The sequence below is a fragment of the Mytilus trossulus genome, chromosome 1 (genome assembly GCF_036588685.1).
Source record: "Mytilus trossulus isolate FHL-02 chromosome 1, PNRI_Mtr1.1.1.hap1, whole genome shotgun sequence".
Classification (NCBI taxonomy): domain Eukaryota; kingdom Metazoa; phylum Mollusca; class Bivalvia; order Mytilida; family Mytilidae; genus Mytilus; species Mytilus trossulus.
The window spans coordinates 63,332,214-63,359,584 of NC_086373.1; the positions used below are offsets into that span (position 1 = coordinate 63,332,214).

At 31.1% G+C, this 27,371-nt stretch overlaps 2 protein-coding genes across 7 annotated transcripts in view; one reads left to right on the forward strand and one right to left on the reverse strand.

Moving 5' to 3' along the window:
• LOC134681697 (trafficking protein particle complex subunit 13-like) overlaps positions 1-27,371 on the reverse strand; it is a 77,555-nt gene that overhangs the window by 38,677 nt on the left and 11,507 nt on the right. The gene's annotated exons all lie outside the window — the stretch shown is intronic.
• Positions 116-27,245, forward strand: LOC134681638 (uncharacterized). Of its 6 annotated transcripts, none has more exons than XM_063541314.1 (4): positions 116-209; positions 13,240-14,941; positions 15,765-15,936; positions 26,300-27,245. In XM_063541314.1, the coding sequence occupies exons 2-4, from the start codon at positions 14,078-14,080 to the stop codon at positions 27,019-27,021; spliced, it is 1,758 nt and encodes a 585-aa protein (XP_063397384.1). In that variant the 5' UTR covers positions 116-209; positions 13,240-14,077; the 3' UTR covers positions 27,022-27,245. The 6 variants fall into 6 exon arrangements, with proteins under 6 accessions (XP_063397384.1, XP_063397364.1, XP_063397395.1 ...); XM_063541294.1 differs by lacking the exon at positions 116-209 and adding an exon at positions 1,988-2,202; XM_063541325.1 differs by lacking the exon at positions 116-209 and adding an exon at positions 1,991-2,202 and having other exon boundaries at positions 26,321-27,245.

Sequence of the window (27,371 nt, forward strand, 5' to 3'; positions counted from 1 at the left end):
TTATCTAAAAATGAGATTATTTGATGGTTAAGAATCGTAGGAAAGGTTCGGGTTAGGCTTCACTTCACATCAATGTAAGCTCTAATCAACATTGATCATGGATATTTACTCAAACATCATCCATTCTGATTTAATTAATTATCAGGGTCCCCCTACCATTTGCATGACTGAATGAAAGTATTTTTTCCGTGCCTGAAAAACTACGCCAGGTAAGAAATTTAGTGTTTGATGTAGATAGGGTTTAATGAGATATTGGACGAAATCAATGTTATAATCAAATGTAGTTTTATATACAAGAAAGATTGGATGCGATTAGCTTGGTGAGTATGATTACTCAAATTGATTTTTCATTTTCAAATATTATTGAATTATAAGAGGTCACTATATATACATCTTTAAATTTGTTTGATGCTAATGACTTTAATTGTTATAGCCACTGAAAACGTTTTAGAAGGTGTTTTGTATATATATACTTAGTAAGTGCACAGGTTCTGTTTTTACTGTTTATCAATTCTACTACTTGTTAAGTATGGACTTGTTAAGTAGCGTGCTTCTTTGATAAAGTTAGAAAGACTTTACAAACGTCATACTATTACTTTTTTATCATATGTATTTATTCATTCTTTTTTTTACAATAACATTTAGGTGTTCTTTAAACAAATACAATTTTGATTAAATATCGTGAGATTATCAATGACATTATTCAAAGGGTAATAACTTTTCTCGGTTTTCTATGAAATACTGTGAATTTATAAATTTTCATTAAGGGTAGAAAATTTTGTGGATTCAAGAAAAAAATGGTCAATTACAGCCAATTTCCTAATGCGTGTAGAACAAAACTTTGGTTGGCTTGCTTGCTTTGTTTGTATGACTGTTTATTCAAGCTTGGCATCTTTAACCAATTTATATAGGCATAGTTTTACCTGTATATATCATATTTGAATTTAATTGGGTGTTATTCTAATGATTGTACAATATACAAACAAAGAAAGCAAGCTAACCAAAGTTTTGTTCTACATGCATTAGGAAATTAGCTGTAAGGATATTTGATTTCTTGCTACATACTACAAAAAATTGGTATCTTACAAATAATAATGAATCCACAGTAGGGGAACCACATATTAACTTTTCTCCAAAAAATAAATTTCTTTATGTGCTAAATGTCCCAAGCCAGGAGCCTGAAGTCAGTCAGGTTCCTGTTATATTTGTTTTTCTGAAGATGTTTTCATACAAATTAGGCTGTTAGTTTTCATGTCATGGCCTTTTAAAACTGACTATACAGTATGGGATTTTCTCTTGTTGAAGGCTGTAATTATTGGTGGCCTATAATTGCTTACATCTACATGTAATTTTTTTAATTTTGGCAGATAGTTTTCTTATGTGCAATCATACCACATCTTATTTGTATTGTATATCTAATTTTTTGTCCTGACAAAATAAAAAGTTTATGTACAACAATTATTTTTTTTATATTTAGATGCAGTTTCATGTATCTAAAGAACCTTGTAAATTAAAAAAAGATACTATAAAAGGAGATTCTAAAATAATATACTCTTAATAGTCAAATTCCAACAACAGATTTCAGGATATGAAATACTGCAAACAGTAATGGTACTTATAGCAAAAATCAAATATCAAACATTCTTCAGAGCATAAAAAGAACTTAAGATTATGCTTAACTAAAAATAGTCAATATATATAGTAACATATTACCTAGATTGACAATATACCTAATTAGCTAATTATACGATAATAAGAGAAAAAAGTATCTCTAAGAATCACAAGCGCCAAAATACCCTTCTTATATAATTATATCGCTCCCCAATCAATCGATCGATTGGATAATCTGCCAAACTTCTTCTCCTAGTATATTTATGTTGTTTATCCCTGTAATAATGAGATAATTATGTATGATTTCTGCCAAGTATAAATCAATTAAATAATAATAAAGTAATATAGATAAGGTACTCTAGAGGGGAGGCCATATCTTAGGAGAAGGATACAGTAGATCGAGTGCTATAATTATTGCAATGAGAGAAAACATCTGTATGTCTCAGATGCACCATGCATACAGGTGTACAGTACATTAGGATTTTTGTACAAGGTTAATATTGTTGTTTGTATCATACTCAAACCTAGCAACCTCTTTATATATTACAAGAAGTGTTAGAAATGGATTCATTAAAAACATAATTAAATAAGGTAAGGTCATCTTCAGGTTAAGATTATAAATTCTCTAAGTTATTATTAATATTGCAAGTAATCATTGATACAATTAACTTTATAAAAATATTCTTTTTAAATCAGCAATTTATTCTCCATCCACTTATGTATATTTCAAGACATTCTAGTTGACTTATTAGTACTGCTTCAATCTAATCTACAACTCTCATTACTTTTCTTATTTTACCATTCTATGCATTTGTAGATGGAAAATGCAAATAACTTTTAAATTTGGTTTTCAAATATTCATGCCTAACTGCTCTTCTAGTTACTTTAAATCTAATGCTTATGTAATGAGAATACTGATTTCTCTGAATGTTAAAGAACTCTTGCACAACTCTGTTAGGGGTCAATCCATGTCCTGTTACAAGGTAAAATATTTCCCCTGTTTTCCAGTATAGATATAATGTCTTAACATCAGGCGCAGTTGGAACCCCCCCCCCCCCTTTTTTTTCGACGATCAATGCATTTGAATGGGGACATGTAATTAGAACCCCCCCTTTGTCCTGGGTTAGGAACCCCCCTTTTTAAAATGGCTGGATTCGCCCCTGCTTAATCTTAAAATCTTCTTCTAACCTAACAGAACCTACCTATTATGTGTCTTATATTAGTAATGTCTTATGTTATATATGCATGAAACAGTTGCCACTGGACATTTAGCCAGAAACAATCTACCAATTCTTTCAAGAAAATGTTTATTAAATTGTAGTCTTTGATTCTAATTCAATTTGTAAGTCAACATATAATGATTTGATCTCTTATTCATGTGACATACTTGTTCTTCTCTCTCTCAACAAGCATAATTGATGTACAATTGAATACTCTAATTTCTTCACGCTATTGGTTAACACATATCACTTTACAACCAAGTTGGTATCAAATAATCTTAAATGTGTTTTATTTTGGGAGTCATTATTAAATTCAATCTAATTGAGTAAGGTAAGTGCAAGTCCTGAATCCTCAATAAGTGACTTATTTATTCTACTATGGGAAATTAATGATATTAAAAGTTATTGTGAGTGCCACATGTATTTTTTTTCTCCACAAATACATGCACTATTCATCTTTAACTACCATAGCTACATTTTTGGGTCACAAAAGTGTGACCAACTTCCCTGAATAATCCAAGAACTAATTTTAACCAACCTTTGCATTTATAGTAATGCAAATTGCACACTAAAAAAAAACGTTAGTTCACAAGAGTAATTGTATAGTAATTTAACTTTTCAAGTGTTTCAGTTGTTCCTTTTTAAAAACAAAAATTCCCTTGCAACTTACATTTGTTTCTGCAGTTCTTTAGGAAATTATATGACATTGAAATTGATAACTTTTGATGAAATTGTTATATAATCTTAATATATACCACTTGATGTTTTTTTATATCTTGTCTAATTGTTATCTGTGCAGCTGAAGATAAGAATATCACAGGTTTATTTGTTTATTTTGGTAAATATCTTATTGTAAAGTGTTTTATTTTCTGATTATGTAAACATAAGTATTATTTTTTTTCTCTCTCTAGATTTGCTATTTATGTTTGAACTACAGTAAATGTAAAATAAAATCATTAATAATCATTTGTGTTTAAATCTAAAGAAACCAAAAAAACAACCACCTGGAAACAAAACAATTACATAAGAAACGAATAAAGCTGAGATAATGTGTGTCTTCAACACCTTGTTCATAATAACAATTCATCTGCAAACCCTTACAACTTGTTTTCATGTTTTATATGAGATTGAGATATAAGTTTCAGTTAATGAATATTATATAAGTATATGAGCTGTAGCTGGTGATATGCTTTTTTTAAAGCGTTTATCTTTAACTTGTTGAGAAGTTTGGGAGTTTTCTCAGAAACCTGAGAGTGATTTTCAAGGTGCCAGTCTGCATACTTTTGCACTGATTCAGTAAACAATTAAACATGAGCGTTTTTCTTCCATATTATATATTAGGACAGAGACAGGAGTGTAGTGACACAAACATTAACACAATTGTGTAGCAATAGGATACATTACCCCTGAGCCATAATATTCTTATTTAGAGAAACATATCTGATGTACAGTAGTTGTCGTTTGTTTATGTAATATATACGTGTTTCTCGTTTCTCGTTTTGTTTATATAGATTAGACCGTTGGTTTTCCCGTTTGAATGGTTTTACACTAGTAATTTTGGGGCCCTTTATAGCTTGTTGTTCGGTGTGAGCCAAGGCTCCGTGTTGAAGACCGTACTTTAACCTATAATGGTTTAATTTTTAAATTGTTATTTGGATGGAGAGTTTATCATTGGCACTCACACCACATCTTCCTATATCTATATCAAATCTTGGTCAAAATCTTATCTGGCATAATTCTTACACTTCACATTCTAAAGACAATCTATTCTATGGGTTTTGCTCATTGTTAAAGATTTGTGACCTATAGTTTTTAACTGTTGTGTCATGGTATCTTGTGAAGAATTGTCTCCTGGGCAATAAACCACATAGATGGGACCACAACTTTATTGTAAACTACTGATATAGAACACACAAACAGATAGACACACATACAAAGAAAACATAATTGATCCCCTTCCAACATCGATTAATAGGACATATAAATTCATTGTCCCACCAAAAGTGTTACTGTAACATTAGCGTTTAAAAAAACAGGTTCTCAAGTACTTGAAATACTGCAGAAGTACAAATACTTTTTTCATGTATTATAAACATCAGTTCAAGTGAACTTGGTACAAAACTTTTCAATTCCTATTAATAAGGGGGATTGTGGTATATAATTAAATATTTCTATATTCAGTATCAGTCCAATTTGATCATGTAAATTATGTAGATCATTCACCGATCGTGAGTCTACGGCTGTATTCCCAGGTTACAATTATCTTACTCCAATCCTTGTGTCATACCTTTAATTACATGACACTAATGTATATGTGTAAGTGTTAAAGACAATCTCCATGTAAATCAAGTCCAAAAATGATCTATAGGACTATAACTTTACAGTACACTACTGATATAGAATGGACACTGACACTCACTGACAGACACACAAATAGAGAAATCATAATGGATCTCTTTCTATATTGGTTAGACTGGACATATATAGTTATTATCCCACCAAAAGTTTTTACAGGAGCAAAAAACAAAGTTCTTAAAAGTACTTGAAATGTTGCAAAAGTACAAATAGTTTTTTTGTGTACTAACATTGGTTCAGTTGAACTTCGTACAAAATTTTCAATACCCATTAATAAGGGGGATTGTGGTATATAATTAAATATTTCTATATTCAGTATCAGTCCAATTTGATCATGTTAATTCTATAGATCATTCACCGATCGTGAGTCTACGGCTGTATTCCCAGGTTACAATTATCTTACTCCAATCCTTGCGTCATACCGTTAATTACATGACACTAATGTATATGTGTAAGTGTTAAAGACAATCTCCATGTAAATCAAGTCCAAAAATGATCTATAGGACTATAACTTTACAGTACACTACTGATATAGAATGGACACTGACACTCACTGACAGACACACAAATAGAGAAATCATAATGGATCTCTTTCTATATTGGTTAGACTGGACATATATAGTTATTATTCCACCAAAAGTTTTTACAGGAGCAAAAAACAAAGTTCTTAAAAGTACTTGAAATGTTGCAAAAGTACAAATAGTTTTTTTGTGTACTAACATTGGTTCAGTTGAACTTCGTACAAAATTTTCAATACCCATTAATAAGGGGGATTGTGGTATATAATTAAATATTTCTATATTCAGTATCAGTCCAATTTGATCATGTTAATTCTATAGATCATTCACCGATCGTGAGTCTACGGCTGTATTCCCAGGTTACAATTATCTTACTCCAATCCTTGCGTCATACCGTTAATTACATGACACTAATGTATATGTGTAAGGGTTCTAAGTAGTTAAAGACAATCTCCATGTAAATCAATAGAATATCAGATGTGACAGTACTAACTAGACGTTAGATTCATTCTAAATTACTTTTATGAAACAAACATTATCTCATAGCAAAGAAATACCAATACTTGTCAACTATAATTTGTCACATGGCAAAATGTTTCTTCACGAGTTACTACCAGTGTTTAATTATATATTGATTCGAAAAAAATATTATTTATCAAATCAAATAAACAATCGTATTTAGGTGGAAAGAATTTTTTCATTCAAAGAATGTAATAAAAAAAAAATAAAAAAATATTGTTGTTGTGAGAGAGCAGTTATCAAAGCGTAGTGATACATTTGGTATGCCCAACTATTATGAAAATTCTTGCTAGAAAGTACAAAAAATGGTATACCAGGTATATAAAGTGACCAAATATGTGTGGCATGATTATTAATGAGAGAGTCCAAAGGATGTATATAATTAGATTATAACTCCATCTCCTACACTTCAGGGGTAGATGCAGCCATTATTAAAACTGGGGGTTTCCATAATGCAGGATAAAGGGGGGGGGGGGGGGGGGTGTTCTATACGTCATCATGATCAGCAACTGCACTTAATGTCTGGTTAATATAAATCCATTCATCTTATTCTACATCAGTTGTTTTCAAAGAGAAATTTGATCAAAACGGTTAATAAATATTTCATAATTGAAATATATAATAAAATCATAATCAGTCACAAATCTAAACATCTAATTTTTTTATACTAGTAGTTTCTTTTGAAATAAAGAGGAGTAAATGTTTATTTTGGGTGCGTTTGATGTTTAAACAATAATAAAGTAAACAATTGACTTCATTAATGCATTTGATTAGTAGCAGATTAGTATAGCAAACATTTTGCTAAGAGACTTGTTTTATAATCATTAGGGATTTATTTGTAAATTAACATGATAGAGGAATATATCTCCACCAATTCATAAATAAGACTCAGTTCTTGATCAATTAGACGTCACAAGTGTTCTTTTAGACTCTGTATATTGTATCATATTTCAGAAAGTTTTCCTAATAATATATCATTTATATTATAAACTGCTAATATATCAAAAGTGAAGTGATTTAGACAGTTCTTTGGTATTTGTGTTGCTCATTGTTGAAGGCTTTACGGTGAGCTATTGCTGTTTCCAACCTCTGCCTTTAGTCTCTGTTGGATTATTTGCATACATAATTTTTTATTTGCAAGAGTCATATTAGCATGCCTTCTTTCTCTCCATCCGACCAAACATATAAAAAAGGTATAGTCACAAACAAATATTTACAGAGCAGTAGACTTGAATTTTAGAAACTATTTTGCCCTTTTTAAGTCCCTCAAGGACACTGAATTAGTGCATAAGGGAGTTCTACCTAGAGTAATTCATAGTGGGGACCACCTATAAATTGTCTAAGCAATGTAAAAGATTAATCCTTAATTCTGAAGCGTGTCCAATTTGCTTAATGGATTACAACAATGTAAGTAATTGATAATACCACAGAAAATTCTGTCTAATGGTGTGATGAAAACTTTGTCATTTTTTGGCAAAATGAAAAGCATATGAATTGTATCAAAACGTGGATAAAAAATAAGTATATTTCTTAGATTATAACCAGCTGTTAACTGTTTACACAGCCTTTGACATGCTAGTAGAAAAAACAAATATTTGGCTTGGTTCTCATACTGCTAATTACTAGATACATTTATGTTTATGCTTGTCCCTAAACATTCAAAACAATATGGTAATAATTACCTCCCTTACCTTCTTATGACAAGAAAAGAACTGCGGTAAGAAAAAATCTGTGTGACTTTATATTAACCTTTCATTCCATTATAAAACTATCTGATACATTCCTTCATAAAATACATGTTTTTCATACACGAATGTACAGTAAAACACATTCATTAAATATACACATGTACTTGAGGTAGTTTGCTATTCTCTTACAGATAAGTATTTGCATCTTTTTTATTTCTGTTTTTACAAAATTTTCCATTTTCAAATGTTTCCCATACCTTAAGTTATTTTTCTATATATAATGGTACAATGAATGATGGCTGTAACTTAAGTATTCACAGGTCAAGATCCAAAAATATGAAAACAAACAAAATAATTTCGTGCATACAACATGTGTTTCTGAATAATCTTCATCTGGTATGCTCGTGACATTATGCATTTCAGAATGTTGGATATAAAGAATAAAAAGTAAGCATTAAAGTTACATTTTTTCTTTTGCTACAAGCTACTAACTGAACTCTTATTGTGAGTTGTTGCCAAACTTTTTGAACTTATGATATGACATTTTCTTATAACAAGACGTTGTATTATGTATGATTCAAAAATAGATATTAGTTGACATCATGAGATAGCAACAAAACAACATAACTTAACCAAAATAGATATACACTTTTAGTGCAAATATCAAACGATAACCTCTTATAATACCCCTGAGTCTGCAAAATCTTGAATGAATTGAAGGGAAAGAATGTGAATATCAAAATAAGAAGTGATTTGATTACCAATGAAACAAGTCTCAAACAGAGACCAAATAATGTAGAATTTAACAACTATGGGTCACTGTACAGCCAACAATGAGCAAAACTTATAACGAAGACAGTAATCATCAGTGGTTTATGTTCTAGTTCTAATTTGTTCATTCTCAGTTAACAGGCTATTATTTGAACTTGGAATTATTATCAATTTATATGGAATTTACATAATTTCTTGGTTTGAATTTTTTTTAATAAATTCCCTGTTTATTCTATACTTTAATGTTCTGTGCTGTGCACAACACTTTCTATTAGAAAGAAGATAGTACATTTTCAATAGAATGTACTGTGCGGCGCGCAACACTATCTATACAAAATACATTGTATGGAAAGTGTTATGAACAGCTTAAAACATTATAATACCAAATAAACATGGAATTTATTAAAAATTTCAAGCACAAGAAATTATGCAAATTCCATAATTAAAAATAAAAGTTCAAATAATAGCCTGTCAGTTATTGTTTCTCTGATAAATATATCAAATCTCCATTTTCAGTCTGCTCTTAATATTCAAAGCAATACTGAAGAAATCATTTAGCTTTTTATAAAAATTAAAAATCTATGAAATTTCAATCTGCTAATGCTGAGTTGGCTGCTGTCATAATAGTGATAAAAGTCTTGTCGATGTATCAATATAGTGTGAAATTTAGACTGGTATCCAATATTAAATCTGAGATTCTATTCAATATTAATGATGGATCAAAACTACCAATAACTACTTTAATGAAACAATTTGGTCAACATGGAATTTCAATTAACATTGACTATAGATTTCAACGTGATTAATTATTCACAAAACTAATAGTGGAGTGGCTTGAAGCAGTAAACAAAGCAAACTTAGCTTAACTTTGTAAAAAAAATAATGCTTTGCTGTTACATGGGGGGCGTAAAAGGGGGGTTTCTTCAGAATAAGAATAAGAATTTTATTGGTCTAAAATCCCAACAATAGGATTGTCACTAAAATACAAAACAAAAACAATCTTCATGAAAGAATGCGAAATAAAAGAGCCATTTCACGATGAACAAACAATAAAAAATTTCTTGTATATTGATCTTTTTAATGAATTCATGAAACAAGGTAAATAACGAACCCTTTTCACAGTTGCACATGAAATAAAAATGACAAAACACTTTGCACGAAAATAACCCTTAAATACACCCTCATAACATATTTCTCATTATATCAGGTGATGTATTGAATAACTAGACTGAGGGTTACAGGCATACAATTTCACATGCAAAATGGATAAAAATCATTAAAAGCAATGTTATAATAAATCTTTCATGAAGACATATGTCACCTGCAACACATATTTATCGAATGGCATATTTTATTAGTCCAATGCTTTAGTTACCCCTGAAATCAAGGTGCTAAAAAATTCAAATGAGAAAAGCCTGACTGAAAGTTTGGTTGATTTCTAGAGAAGCTGTGGAGGGGCTAAAGGCTGTACATGCTTTCCAGAATTCCCTTTAAAGTCACATTGCGAATATGTATAGCTATTGGAAACCTGGCAAAGACCAACAAAGATAGGATAGATCAAGACAACTGATTGTTGTACAACAAATGGAAGCTTTTAACGACCTTTCTGGCTAAACAGCCCTTGCACAGTCTGATTGTTGTTGGTGATCAACATTACTTTTATAAATATAATTGGTTATATCATGGAGGACCCTTTTTTATTGGTTGGGAAAGTTTGAGTACCTGGAGAGAAACTGTCAATCCTAGTAAATTAAGATTCAAGTCAAACGCACCTTATCACAAGTGGGATTTAATTTCACAATCTCAGTGTTGACAGGCTACATGTATTGATTACTGTAGCCTAAGCGGCATGGTGAGAAGTGCACCAGTTCCCTTTATGTAGAATTATATGTGAGCAAGATTGGGTGGTTTCTATCAATTGCATTAGAAGAAGTTGCAGATGATTTTATTATACTAAATGACAATAAAGCAAGTAGGCAATACAGAAAATGCAAGACATTGACCTTGATGTGTAGGCGACAATGAAAATAGTGAACTAAAGATGGTCAGAGTTTTTTCACCTAAGAATTATTTACCCCTTTCCTGTTACAAATACTCAGGTACTAAATTTACACAGGAATTCTTCTTTCAAGATACAATTTCAATTAGTAAAGTGTATTAAAAAAAAAGTTGGAAATGAAGATTAGAAGAAAAGCCTCTTTTCATCATAGTGGCTATACTTAAAGGAATAAAAATGATGAAAACTTGTACCATCATTTTTAAGTCATATTACAGTAAATAGATGACGTCAAAGATTTTTGTTAGATTTTATACACGGTTTCAGGTTTATGGGTTGTGAAACTGGATTTTTTTTTTAAATTCCAAAATAATAATATTCAAAGGAAATTTATTTAAGAAGATGCATACTGTATACAAAAATTTCATTCTTTGGGTACAAATACTTTTCTAAATTCATGGGTGTAGGAAAACCACAAATTCAAAACTCAACATTAAATTTTCCATAGGCTTGTATGCAGACTTAGGCAACTCTGTGAATCAAACATTAAGGAAAATACCATTTCAATGCACAATTAACTGCTTTGCTGAGTGCAGTTGGATACGACTGCAGAGGTTCAACCAATAACAGTTATGGCAAAAATGGAGCAGGACACAATATTAGCACTTGATACAGGTCTGAATTTGGATTGTAATTAAATATTTGACACATAATAGGTTTCTGACACAGAATAACTGTAGTCAAACAACTTAAATTGGGTTAAATGATTTGAATTTAAATTCAATTTTTTGCCTTTGTGCAATACACTATGCAGTTACAAATTTTTGGCATGAGATAAAAAATGGTAAAATATATAAAATAAATGAATTAACCGTAATTATATCATCTTGCACAAATGATCAGTGTGAAAAAAGAGTTTTTGAAATGATAATTTAATCATTGTTTAAGAATATCCAATCGACAGACTATTTTACAATACATGCTTAGTTTTTGTTAATTATAAAATAATCAATGGGTCCTTGATGTTATAAATATACAAATAAGTAGATGTCGTATAATTCTTTAATTGTGTTTGTAGTAAAAAAAACATTGAAAATTACACCTCACAGCTTTAGAATGTTATGCCAAAAATTGGTAAGCTGGATACCATATGCAGCTGGATACCGTATTGTAGATGCCTTAAAACCATGGGTTTTGTAAATACAGAAATTCTTGTGATGTTTTAATTATTTTGAAAATTTGATGGGTCCTTTTAAATTTATAAAGCATAAAAAAGGCATTATTGAAGTCACAATGAATATATCAAATCATCTAATTATGTCCATTATAATGTAAAAATTTCTGAATTCACTATATAATTTTTAAAAAAAAGACAGATCACATAAACAGATATTACCAAGATTTTAACAACCCCATGCATCCATCTCACAGTACACGAAAACTGATAACATGAACATCTCTGCTAAAAGAAAAATTCTTCAAGTGCTTAAAAAAAACCTTGACATACTTGACTCTGAACATTCAATAATGTTTGAAATTAGTTTTACATTGACTCATGCAGGTTTCACTCAGATATCAGTAACCTGTTTCTTAAAATTGAATCAAATGAAAATTATTTAAATCTAACCAGTTAACATTCTTTAAATTTTTTAAAATTTTGGCAAGACTTGCTTTTGAACCCCCTTCATGAGTATGTCTATGCTGGATTGATCAACAGAAAGAAAAAAAAAGTTATTATTTTGATCTTAAAAAATTCATGAGAAAGCAACATGCAGCTGACTTTCTATTTGATCCGTTTTGTTTTATCAAAATTTTAAGGGGGGGAACAGATTATGATGGTTTCGTTTTTAGAAAACACTTTAGAAACATCTTTAAAATTTAGCAATAACATACTTTAGGTACCTCTTTGAAATCATACTAACAGGCATATCTTGATTTTGCATAGTAAGGACAAATCTCTGTTTCTGAAGAAGGTTTCTCATCTTCCTTATTGTGATCATAAAACTTTATACATTTGGGAATGTTCCTTTTACAAATTATTTTGACCCTTGATCCTTTGCAAATGGACAGCTTGATTGTTCCTGTAAAATTTGTTCCCATCTCTACCTGGAAACCATGCTCTTTGAACTCTGACCTTGACATTAAAAATGTTCATGTACTTGTCATGTACTTTTCATGTACACAACTTCTGGTTCTAATTTTAAGGATATGTTTACAATATTTAAAGAACATAAAAGCCTTCAAAACTAAGATGATAAGTAATCCAATTCCTGGTACAAGGGGAGAAAACTGCAATTACATTTAACATTTAATGGGAGATCACTCTTTGGGGAAAACACTCCACAAGAGTCCTAGATCAATATACAACAAATCTATTCACATTGGCCATTTGATACCTTTTTCTCTCATTTTATTCCAATATATTACATTTTTATCACGGAAATCCAGAACAACTTAGCCAATATCAATTACAAGCGAGGAAATATGATTGGGAAAAAAATCACTTAACCATCTCAATAGTAATTTCTGAGATTGAATCTTTTTATATCAATATATTACAGGTCACAGAAACATAGATAGCAGCATGAAAGTCTTCAATTGATAGATACTGTTAATTACAAAAACTCAGCAGAAATATTATTTTCTTCTTCATTAAACCATGCAAAGTTTGTTTGGAAAAGGCGAAAAACAAAGTATTTGGATACCATCTTTATTCTAAACATGAGGAAGGAACAACAGAATGGAAATTTAAAATAAAGTTTAAAAAATGCAGAAGGGATAGAAAATTGGAAAAGTATACATCATCTACCTGTGATCAGTGAGGGATACAAAAAAAGATGAAAATTATGCATTATTGTTAAAGTTCTATAAATATCAATGGATATACTATTTTCTACAGAGAATAAACACCAAAGGAATCAAGTTACTATAATAGCCAATATGTAACTCTGGAGAATAGTAACATAATGATATAGGATCATAAAACTAAAGCCATTTCATCATAAACCTATAATCACAGGAAACACATTGCCTGATTGTCTAATACCAGCAGATAGTCTGTGTGAACTGATTCATAAAGGTTAATGGAACCGTGTGCAGGAAATATACAGATATATATGGAATAAGCTTGTATTTACGTAATCTACTATCGTCATAACATAACCGATATAAAACTAGCTACAGAAATGTAACATGTATGAAATGCAAGGTAGTACCTGAAAAATCAATGCTATAGTTTATCATCTGCTAGGATATAATTAATTTGTACATAATCAAAGACATTTAAACGTAATCGATTTTTTCGTGATTTTTATGTTCATTCCATTGATGAATTTAATACTGACACAAATTCTATGCAAAAATCAATAGCAGATTAAAGAAACACAGATTTTTATATAAATGGGATGTTTTGATATGCCAAAGATCTCAGGCATGCCTTCCTTATTCCTTGCATCACACATCTTACTGGTGCTCGTCAATAAAATGAATGCCATGACCATTACAGAGACCATTATTTCCATTGTTGATATTAAAACCGACTTATACACTCCAACTCAATCCTCTCTGACCAGAATAATCCACAGAAATTCAATCAATCTAAATACAACATTCCAGCCTTCTCCTTATTCCATTTTTTCCGATTTGAATGGAACGTTCCATTTTGACATCAGCCCACCTTCAATCAATGATTTGCTGGTAAATTCCAATCAGACTGTTAACTTCAGCTGCAATGTCGACCATCAATTTCCTAATGTGCTAAATGACAGTATTGGGAATAGGAATCTAATACAGAATAATGACCATCTAAATACCTCACTGCTTGTCACCGTCACATCGTCGGACCACAATGTGGCCAGTATTGTCTCCTATCGCATGGTACAGGGACGGAAACGACTCGTACGCACACCGATACTACAGGAAACAATATCTATGCAAGTAGAATTGAATAATGACCATAACTTTACAATAGAGGCAATGAAAATTGGCTATGTGACTTTTTTACTGACACTTTTAGAATCTGAGAGCATTGACATGGCTAAGGCGGGCTATTCTAAACAATTGTCCTCCACAGAATATAATGTGCAAGTTGTACGAGCAGAAAAATTAGCGGATTTTGTTTTTGACTGTAGTGCTGCTGCCGTAGCTATTCTGATTAGTTTTGGCATAGGATGTGTGACGGATACAGATAGTATTAAAAAACAGCTAAAATATCCTGTGTCACTTCTTATAGGATTTTGTTGCCAGTTCTTACTTATGCCTGTGGTAAGTTATGATTTATTTCATGATTTGTTTACATATTTTCTAAGATAATGTAACAGAAAATAGAACTGATTTAGTAAAAGGAATGAATGTAAAAACTAAATGCCATATTTTCTTATAATTTGTTATGATATCATCCGACATCTATATTTCATATTTATTGATAAAACTTGGTTTGTTTAAAAAAAAAATGTTGGACAAATTTCAATTAAACAACAACAAAGGTTAAACAAATTAACCAAGATCTGTTTTTTTTGTTCATTTTTATAGAATACTGTTAACAAAGATAATGGTTTATGAGATTAAAAAGAAAAAACACACTGAATATCTATTTTTGTGGATTTCCTGGGTATAAAAATACATGTACCAGTGCCACCAATTTTCATAATCATCAAAATGCAAACTTTAAAGTTATTTCAGCAAATGATAAAGAACTACCCTAGGACCCTCCAAATAGCAGTGACCTAAATTGTTTACATCCTTGTCATTTAGTCACCAAGAAAAAACAAAAATGTATCCATAGTACACCGATGCCCCACTCGCACTATAATTTTCTATGTTCAGTGGACTGTGAAATTGAAGTCAAAAATTTAACTTGGCATTGACATAAGAAAGATCATATCATAGGGAACATGTATACTAAGTTTCAAGTTGATTGGACTTTAACTTCATAAAAAACTATCTTGATCAAAAACTTTAACCTGAAGCTGCAAAAATGGACAAGCAGACGCAGAAAACCAGAAAACATAATGCCCATAAATGGGGCAAAAAAAAACAAACTTTTTCTGCTATTTTTACAAGAATGAAAAATGTCTTCTTTTTTCAGCTTGCCTTTGGTATTGCCAAAATACTAAATTTGGAGAGAAATGTACAATTTGGATTGTTATGTGTGGCATGTGTACCGGGTGGTGGGTTTGGCCACGTGGCTGTGATAGTTAGTAAATCTGATCTTCCACTCAGTGTCACAATGAATCTCATAAACATTGTAGCCATGCTTGGTAAGTTACCTTATGTCACAATGAGTCTCATAAACATTGTAGCCATGCTTGGTAAGTTACCTTATGTCACAATGAATCTAATAAACATTGTAGCCATGCTTGGTAAGTTACTTTACGTCACAATGAGTCTCATAAACATTTTAGCCATGCTTGGTAAGTTACCTTATGTCACAATGAGTCTCATAAACATTTTAGCCATGCTTGGTAAGTTACCTTTTGTCACAATGGAACTCATAAACATTGTAGCCATGCTTGGTAAGTTACCTTATGTCACAATGAGTCTCATAAACATTTAAGCCATGCTTGGTAAGTTACCTTTTGTCACAATGAATCTCATAAACATTGTAGCCATGCTTGGTAAGTTACTTTACGTCATAATGAATCTCATAAACATTGTAGCCATGCTTGGTAAGTTACCTTTTGTCACAATGGAACTCATAAACATTGTAGCCATGCTTGGTCAGTTACCTTTTGTAACAATGAGTCTCATAAACATTGTAGCCATGCTTGGTAAGTTACCTTTTGTAACAATGAGTCTCATAAACATTGTAGCCATGCTTGGTAAGTTACTTTACGTCACAATGAGTCTCATAAACATTGTAGCCATGCTTGGTTAGTTACTTTACGTCACAATGAGTCTCATAAACATTGTAGCCATGCTTGGTAAGTTACTTTACGTCACAATGAGTCTCATAAACATTGTAGCCATGCTTGGTAAGTTACTTTACGTCACAATGAGTCTCATAAACATTGTAGCCATGCTTGGTAAGTTATCTTAATACTTGTACCTGTACCAATAAATCTCATAACTATTAAAGTCATACTTGGATGTAAAATTAGTCCCAATGAGGGTCAAAATCATCAAAACCATGTTTGTTAACCTTAATATTAAGTCCCAAAGAGGGTCATAACCATCATAGTTTCTAAGAATTATTATTAAATGCCTAGAATCTCCTGGGTAACCACTTTATGTCTCTACTTTTACATTTGTAATTAAAATTTATGCTATATTCATTTATTTGTATATGTCTCTGTACCATTGTACTATGGTTTAAGAGAATAAAGATATATAGCCCTGGGAAGTTACCTTATGTCACAATGAATCTCATTACCATTGTAACCTTGCTTGGTAAGTTAACTTAGTTCTAATGAGGGTTATAACTATCAAAGCCATGCTTGGTAAGTTTACATTTCCATTCTCAATTTTATCTAACTTTGTCCGAATAAGGGTCAAAACCATCATAGCCATGCTTGGTAAGTTAATTTAGTTCTAATGAGGATAATAAATATCATAGCCATGCTTGGTAAGTTAACCCAGTCCACTTAGGGTTATAACCATCAAAGCCATGCTTAGTAAGTTATGATTTGCAATGAACCTCATCACCGATCCTAACCATATTTGGTAAGTATTAAACTTCTTACAATGAACATGACCACCAGTATAGCCATGCTTGTTAAGTAATGAGTGGCTGTGAACCTCTCTTTTTTTTTAAATTGCGATGTAAAACTATTATTTTATGCCATGTAAAAAAAAACTCATTATGACCAAAATAAAACACAAAACTGAAGTTGATGACAAACAAGGTACACAAAACATTACACAGAAAACAAAGATGAAGCAATATCAGCCATCCAAACATGATGGGTTTGCTACATGTCTTAGTAAGCAGAACTTTCACTGTCAAGTAAGGATAGCAAATAAATCATTAATTATCTCTCTGACCATGCTAGACATATTTAATACCCATACTGCACTGTGCGATTCCCATGGTATTTTTTTAATTACATCTTACAAATGAAATGAAATATTTATAAGTAAGTAAATAGGATTATACCATTTATACTAAGGAGATTTTCTTGTACCGTAAGATTCTAACATTAATAGTTTTCAAGATGTATGGAAGTTGGAGAGTACAGTTCCAGTACAGAATATTTTATCATCTATAATTTTCACGTTCAACATTTTAATTATCCTATCAGTGATGACTTTAAAGAAACAAACTTTTTGGATACAATTCTTGACATCATGAGTCATAACTTGGCCTATGCCTTATACATTAAACTATACATAACTCTAAAAATATATTTAAATTTCATCTTACTAATTAAAGTAGTTTGGAAAAAAACACTTCTAAGAAGATATAATTTAATTTTTGATGTAACTCGTCTTCTGATTGGCTGACATTATTTTGATATGAGCCCATAGACATAATTTAGTCATGTGACCGTGACTTCATCAACGTTTTTTCATGGTTTTCTATGGTTTAAAATGGAATTTATAATTAAATTATATAAAATTACTGTAATATTTTTTCTGTCTATTCGAAATAACATAAAAAATGTGGTGCACACTGTTAAATAACCTGCTACGCACGTTATTCAGTGTGCACCAAATTTTTTATGTTATTTCGAATAGACAGAAAAAATATTACAGTCATTCCTTAAATGATATATAACAAATGTCTCTCCTTGCTGAATTACTATAATTCTGTAAATTCAGAAATGTTTGCTATGTGTTATTATTGCAAAAATTGAAAACTGAAATAAGTTTCACAAAAATAAAACTTTCCAATTCAATTTTTTTATTCAAATTTTTCTGAATTCACAATATTTATTCTTATAAATATTTAATATAGTTCAACAATTGCAATATTAATAAAAGCAATTAAAATTTTCTAAAGTTGCATGCAGTTTATAAAATTTGTTTAGTGGTTTTTGGTCAGCAAAAATATAAAAACCATTAGTATACCAAAATTATAACAATTTTCCCTACAGCAAAGGATGTGACATTAGGATATCCTTATAACTCAAACCACTAAGTACCAGAAGTAGTATTGGACATCATTATATTTTGACCTACATCATGATTTATTGACCTAAATCATTATATCTAAAGCATCCTCAGCATGTAATATATTGATTCTACACAAGGAAATAATGTCTATCTGATAATACATTTTTGTACCAGCATTTAAAATTTTGACAACCATCTTTTATTTCATTTTAACATGAAACTAGAGGCTCTTAAGAGCCTGTGTCGCTCACCTTGGTTTATGTGAATATTAAACAAAGGAAGCAGATGGATTCATGACAAAATTGTGTTTTGGTGATGGTGATGTGTTTGTAAATCTTACTGTAATAAACTGTCTTGCTGCTTACAATTATCTCTATCTATAATGAACTTGGCCCAGTAGTTTCAGTGGAAAATGTTAATAAAAATTTACCAATTTTATGAAAAGTGTTAAAAATTGACTATAAAGGACAATTACTCCTTAGGGGGTCAATTGACCATTTTGGTTATGTTGACTTATTTGTCAATCCTACTTTGCTGGACATTATTGATGTTTACAGTTTATCTCTATCTATAATAATATTCCAAGATAATAACAACCAGATGCTCCGCAGGGCGTAGCTTTATACGACCGCAGAGGTTGAACCCTGAACGGTTGGGGCAAGTATGGACACAACATTCAAGCTGGATTCCGCTCTAAATTTGGATTGTGATTAAATAGTTGACACAGCATAGGTTTCTGACACAGAATGAATGTATTCAAATGAACTTAAAATTTTTGTTTTCTCTTAGAGCAATTCACTATGCTGTTGAATATTAATCCTCTCAAAAAAATGTTTGAAGAAATTTTCTTTTTATTTATGAAATTTCAAATGAGAAAAATTTAACCCAATTTTTTATTCACATCCCCCTTTCCCTTATTCCAAAACTAATTTCAATTAAAATATTCTAATGGAGTTTGCAACAATTACTACTCATTTAAATACATGATGTAAAAAAACTGCTTGTTATCACTGAATGGTAAAGATTATTTAAATTTATCAGTTGGTAGTAAAAAGTGAATATACATTGTATATTGTATATAACAAAGATTTAAGTTGATTATGGACAAAGAAAGATAACTCTTATTAAAAAAAATTCTTGCAGATATTTCTTGCTTACTATACTGGACAAAGAAAGATAACTCTTAATTAAAAAAAAATTTGCTATTTCACAATATTGTGAAATTAGATATTTCTTGCCATTGCACAATACTGTGCAATTGAAAAGACTTGCTATTGCACAATAAATAATATAATTTTAGATCCTGATTTGGACCAACTTGAAAACTGGGCCCATAATCAAAAATCTAAGTACATGTTTAGATTCAGCATATCAAAGAGGCCCAAGAATTTAATTTTTGTTAAAATCAAACTTAGTTTAATTTTGGACCCTTTGCACTTTAATTTAGACCAATTTTAAAACAGGACCAAAAATTAAGAATCTACATACACAGTTAGATTTGGCATATCAAAGAACCCCAATTATTCAATTTTTGATGAAATCAAACAATGTTTAATTTTGGACCCCGATTTGGGCCAACTTGAAAACTGGGCCAATAATCAAAAATCTAAGTACATTTTTAGATTCAGCATATCAAAGAACCCCAAGGTTTCAATTTTTGTTAAAATCAAACTAAGTTTAATTTTGGACCCTTTGGACCTTAATGTAGACCAATTTGAAAACGGGACCAAAAATTAAGAATCTACATACACAGTTAGATTCGGCATATTAAAGAACCCAAATTATTCAATTTTGATGAAATCAAACAAAGTTTAATTTTGGACCCTTTGGGCCCCTTTTTCCTTAACTGTTGGGACCAAAACTTCCAAAATCAATACCAACCTTCCTTTTATAGTCATAAACCTTGCGTTTAAATTTCATAGATTTCTATTTACTTATACTAACGCTATGGTGCGAAAACCAAGAAAAATGCTTATTTGGGTCCCTTTTTGGCCCCTAATTCCTAAACTGTTGGGACCGAAACTCCCAAAATCAATACCAACCTTCCTTTTGTGGTCATAAACATTGTGTTTAAATTTCATTGATTTCTATTTACTTTAACTAAAGTTATTGTGCGAAAACCAAGAATAATGCTTATTTGGGCCCTTTTTGGCCCCTTATTCCTAAACAGTTGAAAATAAAACTCCCAAAATCAATCCCAACCTTTATTTTGTGGTTATAAACCTTGTGTCAAAATTTCATAGATTTCTATTAACTTAAACTAAAGTTATAGTGCGAAAACCAAGAAAATGCTTATTTGGGCCCTTTTTGGCCCCTAATTCCTAAAATGTTGGGACCAAAACTCCCAAAATCAATACCAGCCTTCCTTTTATGGTCATAAACCTTGTGTTAAAATTTCATAGATTTCTATTCATTTTTACTAAAGTTAGAGTGCGAAAACTAAAAGTATTCGGACGACGACGACGACGACGACGACGACGACGACGACGCCAACGTGATAGCAATATACGACGAAAATTTTTTCAAAATTTGCGGTCGTATAAAAAACAGCAAAATTTCCTTAAAATTACCAATTCAGGGGCAGCAACCCAACAAAGGGTTGTCCGATTCGTCTGAAAATATCAGGGCAGATAGATCTTGACCTGATAAACAATTAAACCCCTGTCAGATTTGCTCTAAATGTTTTGGTTTTTGAGTTATAAGCCAAAAACTGCATTTTACCCCTATGTTCTATTTTTAGCCATGGCAGCCATCTTGGTTGGTTGACCGATTCACGCCACACATTTTTTAAACTAGATACCCCAATAATGATTGTGGCCAAGTTTGGATTAATTTGGCCCAAAAGTTTCAGAGGAGAAGATTTTTGTAAAAGATAACTTAGATTTACGAAAAATGGTAAAAAATTGACTATAAAGGGCAATAACTCCTAAAGGGGTCAACTGACCATTTCGGTCATGTTGACTTATTTGTTAATCTTACTTTGATGAACATTATTGCTGTTTACAGTTTATCTCTATCTATAATAATATTCAAGATAATAACCAAAAACAGCAAAATTTCCTTAAAATTACCAATTCAGGGGCAGCAACCAAACAAAGGGTTGTCTGATTCGTCTGAAAATTTCAGGGCAGATAGATCTTGACCTGATAAACAATTAAACCCCATGTCAGATTTGCTCTAAATGCTTTGGTTTTTGAGTTATAAGCCAAAAACTGCATTTTACCCCTATGTTCTATTTTTAGCCGTGGCGGCCATCTTGGTTTGTTGACCGGGTCACGCCACACATTTTTTAAACTAGGTACTCCAATTATGATTGTGGCCAAGTAGTTTCAGAGGAGAAGATTTTTCTAAAAGCTAACGACGACGGACGACGGACGACGCCGCCGGACGCCAAGTGATGGGAAAAGCTCACTTGGCCCTTTGGGCCAGGTGAGCTAAAAATACATTCCTTAAAATAACTTGCACACAGTGTTTTTTTCAATATCTGTATATAGTGTCTTCCATAGGCTAATCCAGGGAGGCCTCCTTTTGTGGAAAAAAAAAATAGTTGATTGATAACTAGTTTACGGGGAATCAACAAGCATGACTGGAGCAGGTCCACTCTAAGGGCAGTCAGTGCCTCTCCCCCCTTTATGAAAGTATCTGGATCTGCCACTGCCTCCTAACAGATGTTATTATCTAAGAAATTAGCTATATTTGGTATATTTTGAAACTTCTGAATAGATCACTGGGTACTAACTTAACCATGTGAAGACAAAAGGAAATACAATTCAATTTCAATTTTGTCTACTGTCTTGTCTTGAATCAAAACACAATCAACAGTTGTTCACCAGTTACTTTTTTTTAAACAATTTAAGGAGTGTATTAAATAACATCCTTTAAGGAAACTGACGCCAATCCTTACATAGAATAAATATCCAATTATAAATTTAACTTATTCTCATAACAGCAATTAATCATGATTTCACAAGGGACTCTTTACAACCAACGTCACTGTAACGACTCTCTGTTTCACTGATGGTGGTGGCCATACAAATAGTAAATAAGTATGGATTTTCTATTACTTTCCTAAAAAAAGAACTACTAAGCAAATATGTTTTCTAAAAACAGATGTGTTATCAGACCTAATTGGAAATGTTTACAAAATACAACTTTAAATTAAATAAATCTTTGTTGAGCAAAGTAAAACAATCAATTGGATGAGAACATTGACACTATAATTACACAGAATTGCCAGATAATATTTCACTTTCATGCTAAAAACAGTAAAAGATTTCTACAGTACAAACATGGTGTCTCAGTTAAAAATAACATTTCTACAGTGCAAACATGGTGTCTCAGTTAAAAATAACATTTCTACAGTGCAAACATGGTGTCTCAGTTAAAAATAACATTTCTACAGTGCAAACATGGTGTCCCAATTAAAAATAACTTTTTCTTGTGATATGCAAATCATGGTGAAATCTAGGGGATTCCTAGTGGAGTTATTTATATAGAACACTCTAATAAATTTGACTCTCATTTAAAACTGACTGAATATAGAGATATTTCAAAGTGAATTATCCACAAACACAAGTATAATATTCACAGTAAAAATTACCCAACATCACTGACAACAGTACTTTTACCTTGTCCTTCTTGAGGACAATAAAAGAGAAGGGAGGGCTCTGTATGTGCACAGATAAACAGGAAATAAAATGACAGTTTCGCGATTGATGAATAAAAAATTTAGATAAATAGCTTTAATACAAGTTGCTAGTTAACCAATATGCAACAACAGAGCAACACAGCAAGAAAATTACCATCAAACAAAACTTTTTGCACAATTTTTTTTCCTTAAATACCACCAGTGCTTTACTGCACAAGCAGCTGAAACTCCCATTGTGAATTTCCCCTTTTCAAGTAGCAAAGTTTCATCAGCACCTCCATATTAAGTACATATCTATACAGAGTGTGCATTCTCTGTCAACATTGCAGTTTCTGGGTAAAGGATTTGTAAAGTTAAAGTTGACAATATCTTTCAATTTTTATTAAATGCCAGAAAGTCTAATTCAAAATGTGTTAAATTTTCGACAAAATTTCAAAACGTTTAAAAAGCTTCATAAACATAGTTAAATCTTTCTGTCTATTTTAAGTGGAGAAAGGTCACCATAAGTTGCAGTGGAAAAAAATCTATGATTCTTTGCAGAAAACTACTTCATTACTTTGTATTTCAGTAATGGCCCTGAGACAAGTTGTTTTGCTACAAGAGACCAATTATGGACAAAAACTGCCAACCAATTTTTCTCCATTGATTTGAAAACTGCAATTACTGCTAATCAATAGGGACAGAAGCTTAAAACCAGCCTAGCTAACAGATACAAATTGTTTACTAGAGCTCCATCCATCTATGTATTCATATATCATCACAATTTTGACATCAACAAGGCCATACATTGAATCTTACATTAAGACAAACAAAATCAAAGCTGAACATTATCAAATATCAAGATCAATAAATTTGTAAAATTTTTCAACATTGCTGATGATTGGTATCAGACAATCCAAATTTTAAATATTGAAAAATTGAAACCAATTATTTATTAAATCAATTGATAGCACAGTAAAATCAATCAGAACTAACATTAGGATTGAGTGGGAACCTGACAATATTATAAAAACTCTTTTCAAATATTCTATATAATTATGTCTTTTGCTGCACTGACAAGTATTATTTATACATGCTTGCAGCACTGCAGAGGTCATGTTCTGGATGTCCTACAACTATGTTAAAACTGAAAGATATCTAGAAAAATCTCTACAAAGCATTTAAAAAAATCAAGAGTATTATACCAATAGGAAAATAAAATCATCTTATATTGAAAATGATAGACACTTTTCAATCACAAAGTACTATAACTCTTAACTGACAAAAATTCAAAAGCTCTGATCTAAAGGAAACACAGTATTATCAATTCTCAGACTATCTTTCCATCAAACGAAAAAGGTGTTAAGTTTATATTTTTGTGAGAACAAAGTCCCATAACTATAATGTATCAGTGTAAATAGTCAAAAGGGGAGATAACTTTTAAAGACCTTACAACTGAATTAATTTCATGAGAAATTTAACAAACCCCATACCTTAACACATTCTTTTAAATATAAATACATATGTTCTGTGTTTCAAAAACTATATAAAAACATGTCAGGGCACAAGATGTATTAACTGTTAAATATCTTTTAAGATCTATTATTCACTAATAGTAGATATGCCTGAAATTACCTGCTAGACATATCATCTCTTTATTTCATTACAAGTAACTTTGCAATATATGTTTTAGCAACTCATCAAGGGGAAATTAACAATTGTGATCAGCAGACTGAAAGATTCTTCTGGAATTCTTTAAAAAACTGTCAGTTTTATCCCTTTTCCCATTTGTATATGTCAGAAAGCAATGAGTTTCCACACCTTTTTTTTATCCAACCTCAACACATTATAATTAATTATTTATACTTTAACAGATACAAAATGGTAATATGTTATTTGATACCTTGCCTTTACAACGAAAAAGTAAAAAAGAGACGTAATTTGTATTTTTTTTTTTACATCTTTCTGAGCAAGGCAACAATTGTATTATAACCACAGACTCATAAAGTCTGATTAAAATTTATCAATACAAACAAAGAACTAATGTAATAAATGTAAAATAACATTTTACTGGCATGAACCACAAATTAAATTAAGTTTATTTATGGTCTATACAACAGAGACTGACATATTGATAAAGTAAAATACTCCTGCCGCAAGCACAACTTAGATTTGACGCAAGTAAAAGAAAGATTTGACGGTCAGAGATATATTGATAAAGTAAAATACTTAAGCCTCTAGCACATGAAAGGTTTGACATTTCAAAGATATCTATATTTGTATTTTTTCCAAAGATTAAAAAGCCACATCCATACGACTTAATTTCCCAGTGGTTAGGATGGATCTTTTTATGTATAGAGTTGATTTATTGAAACTAATGCCAAAAGCTAGAAATTAACTTTTAGTGATTACTTTTTGCCATTTTGGTACGATTTTTTGTTTTTTGTACTAAACAAACATATTTCTCTTGGGAGATTCGTTAAGTTATAAAAAAGTAACAGAAAAAAGACCCCCTAGCTAGCTACAGAATATAGCTTGATCCTTTAGAACTTGATTTGATTCAATTTAAAAACTCTGCAAAATAAAGTTATCCTTACAGTATGACATTACAAGCATTACATGTAGATCTATGTAAATAATTATCTTTGCCTTTAGGTATATAGCATCATTTCAGCTTTTGTTCACAAATTACTTCAAAAAGAGGGACAAAAGTAACCATGAGACATTCAAACTCATAAATAAAAAAACACACTGACAACACCATGGCTTAAAAGAAAAAGACAAACAGACAAATAATAGTACAAAAGACATTTAACATGGAAAACCAAAAGAAATACAGCTTAAAAAACTACACAAAAGATTCTCATAATTTGATAATACATGTACATGTTTTCATTTATGTATTCATACAAGACTCTTTCTAATTACATGTTTACAATCAGCTTTATTCTTTCTGCTTTCAGGTACAGCTCCACTGTGGATTTTTGTGCTGGGACAGTATTTTCAGAGTAATCAGGGAATCAGAATTATTCCAATATATAATTTTGAAATATGGCTGGCATCTATATTTTTCGCCTACACCGCTGGATTGGTTATAAACCGGTTTAAACCTGTTGTAGCAGACGCATTAATGACATGGATAATAAAACCATTCTTACTGCTAGCAACTATTCTATATATCACACTAGGAGTTTATATCAATATGTACGTCTTTGATCCTGTGGACGGTTGGGCCTTTTTCGCAGCACTTCTGCTTCCACTATGTGGATTTATCATGGCGTACGTTCTAGGAATCATATTCAGGCAAAAAACATCATTTTGTCAATCACTTGCATTGGAAACATCTAGTTTAAACTGCCTCATCGTACTGGCAGCTATACGATTTACACTTCAGAAACCAGCGGCAGACTTAGCATCAACTATTCCAATATGGACAATGTTTACTATACCAGGACTGTACGTAGTTTTGTCAATTCTAAATTATATCAAATGTAGTTTATGTAGTTTTTGTAAGAGCCGAAAAGAAGAAAAATTTAGACATTTTAGCATTGCATCTGGAATAGTGAATCAAGCAAATATGGCTGCTCTCTCAGCGCCATTGTTTGTGACAGAAGTTACCGATGATGAACAAGCATCAATGAGTGAAAAAATAACTGTTTTGTAGCATTTAGAACTCATGTGATAGAGAGTTCATTCCCGTGGTGTGTTGCCACTAATGCCATAAAAGACTGACCATGTTTTTATTCCTTCCTATCATGTTTTCTGTGATTTTTACCAAATAAAACATTGTTTCTTACTTGATTTGTTCCAAGTACTATAGTGATAGTTGTTATCTGGTACTAATTGTATAGTTTTACTCAACATAGTAAAGAAAAACTCAAATTATAACTTTTTTTGTTTTATATCTGCAATGATTAGAAGATCAACATACTATATTGGTTTCAATCAATCTACAATGTATTATTTATATAGAACATGTATCTGAATGATTGATTATTGCTTGTATAACCTCAA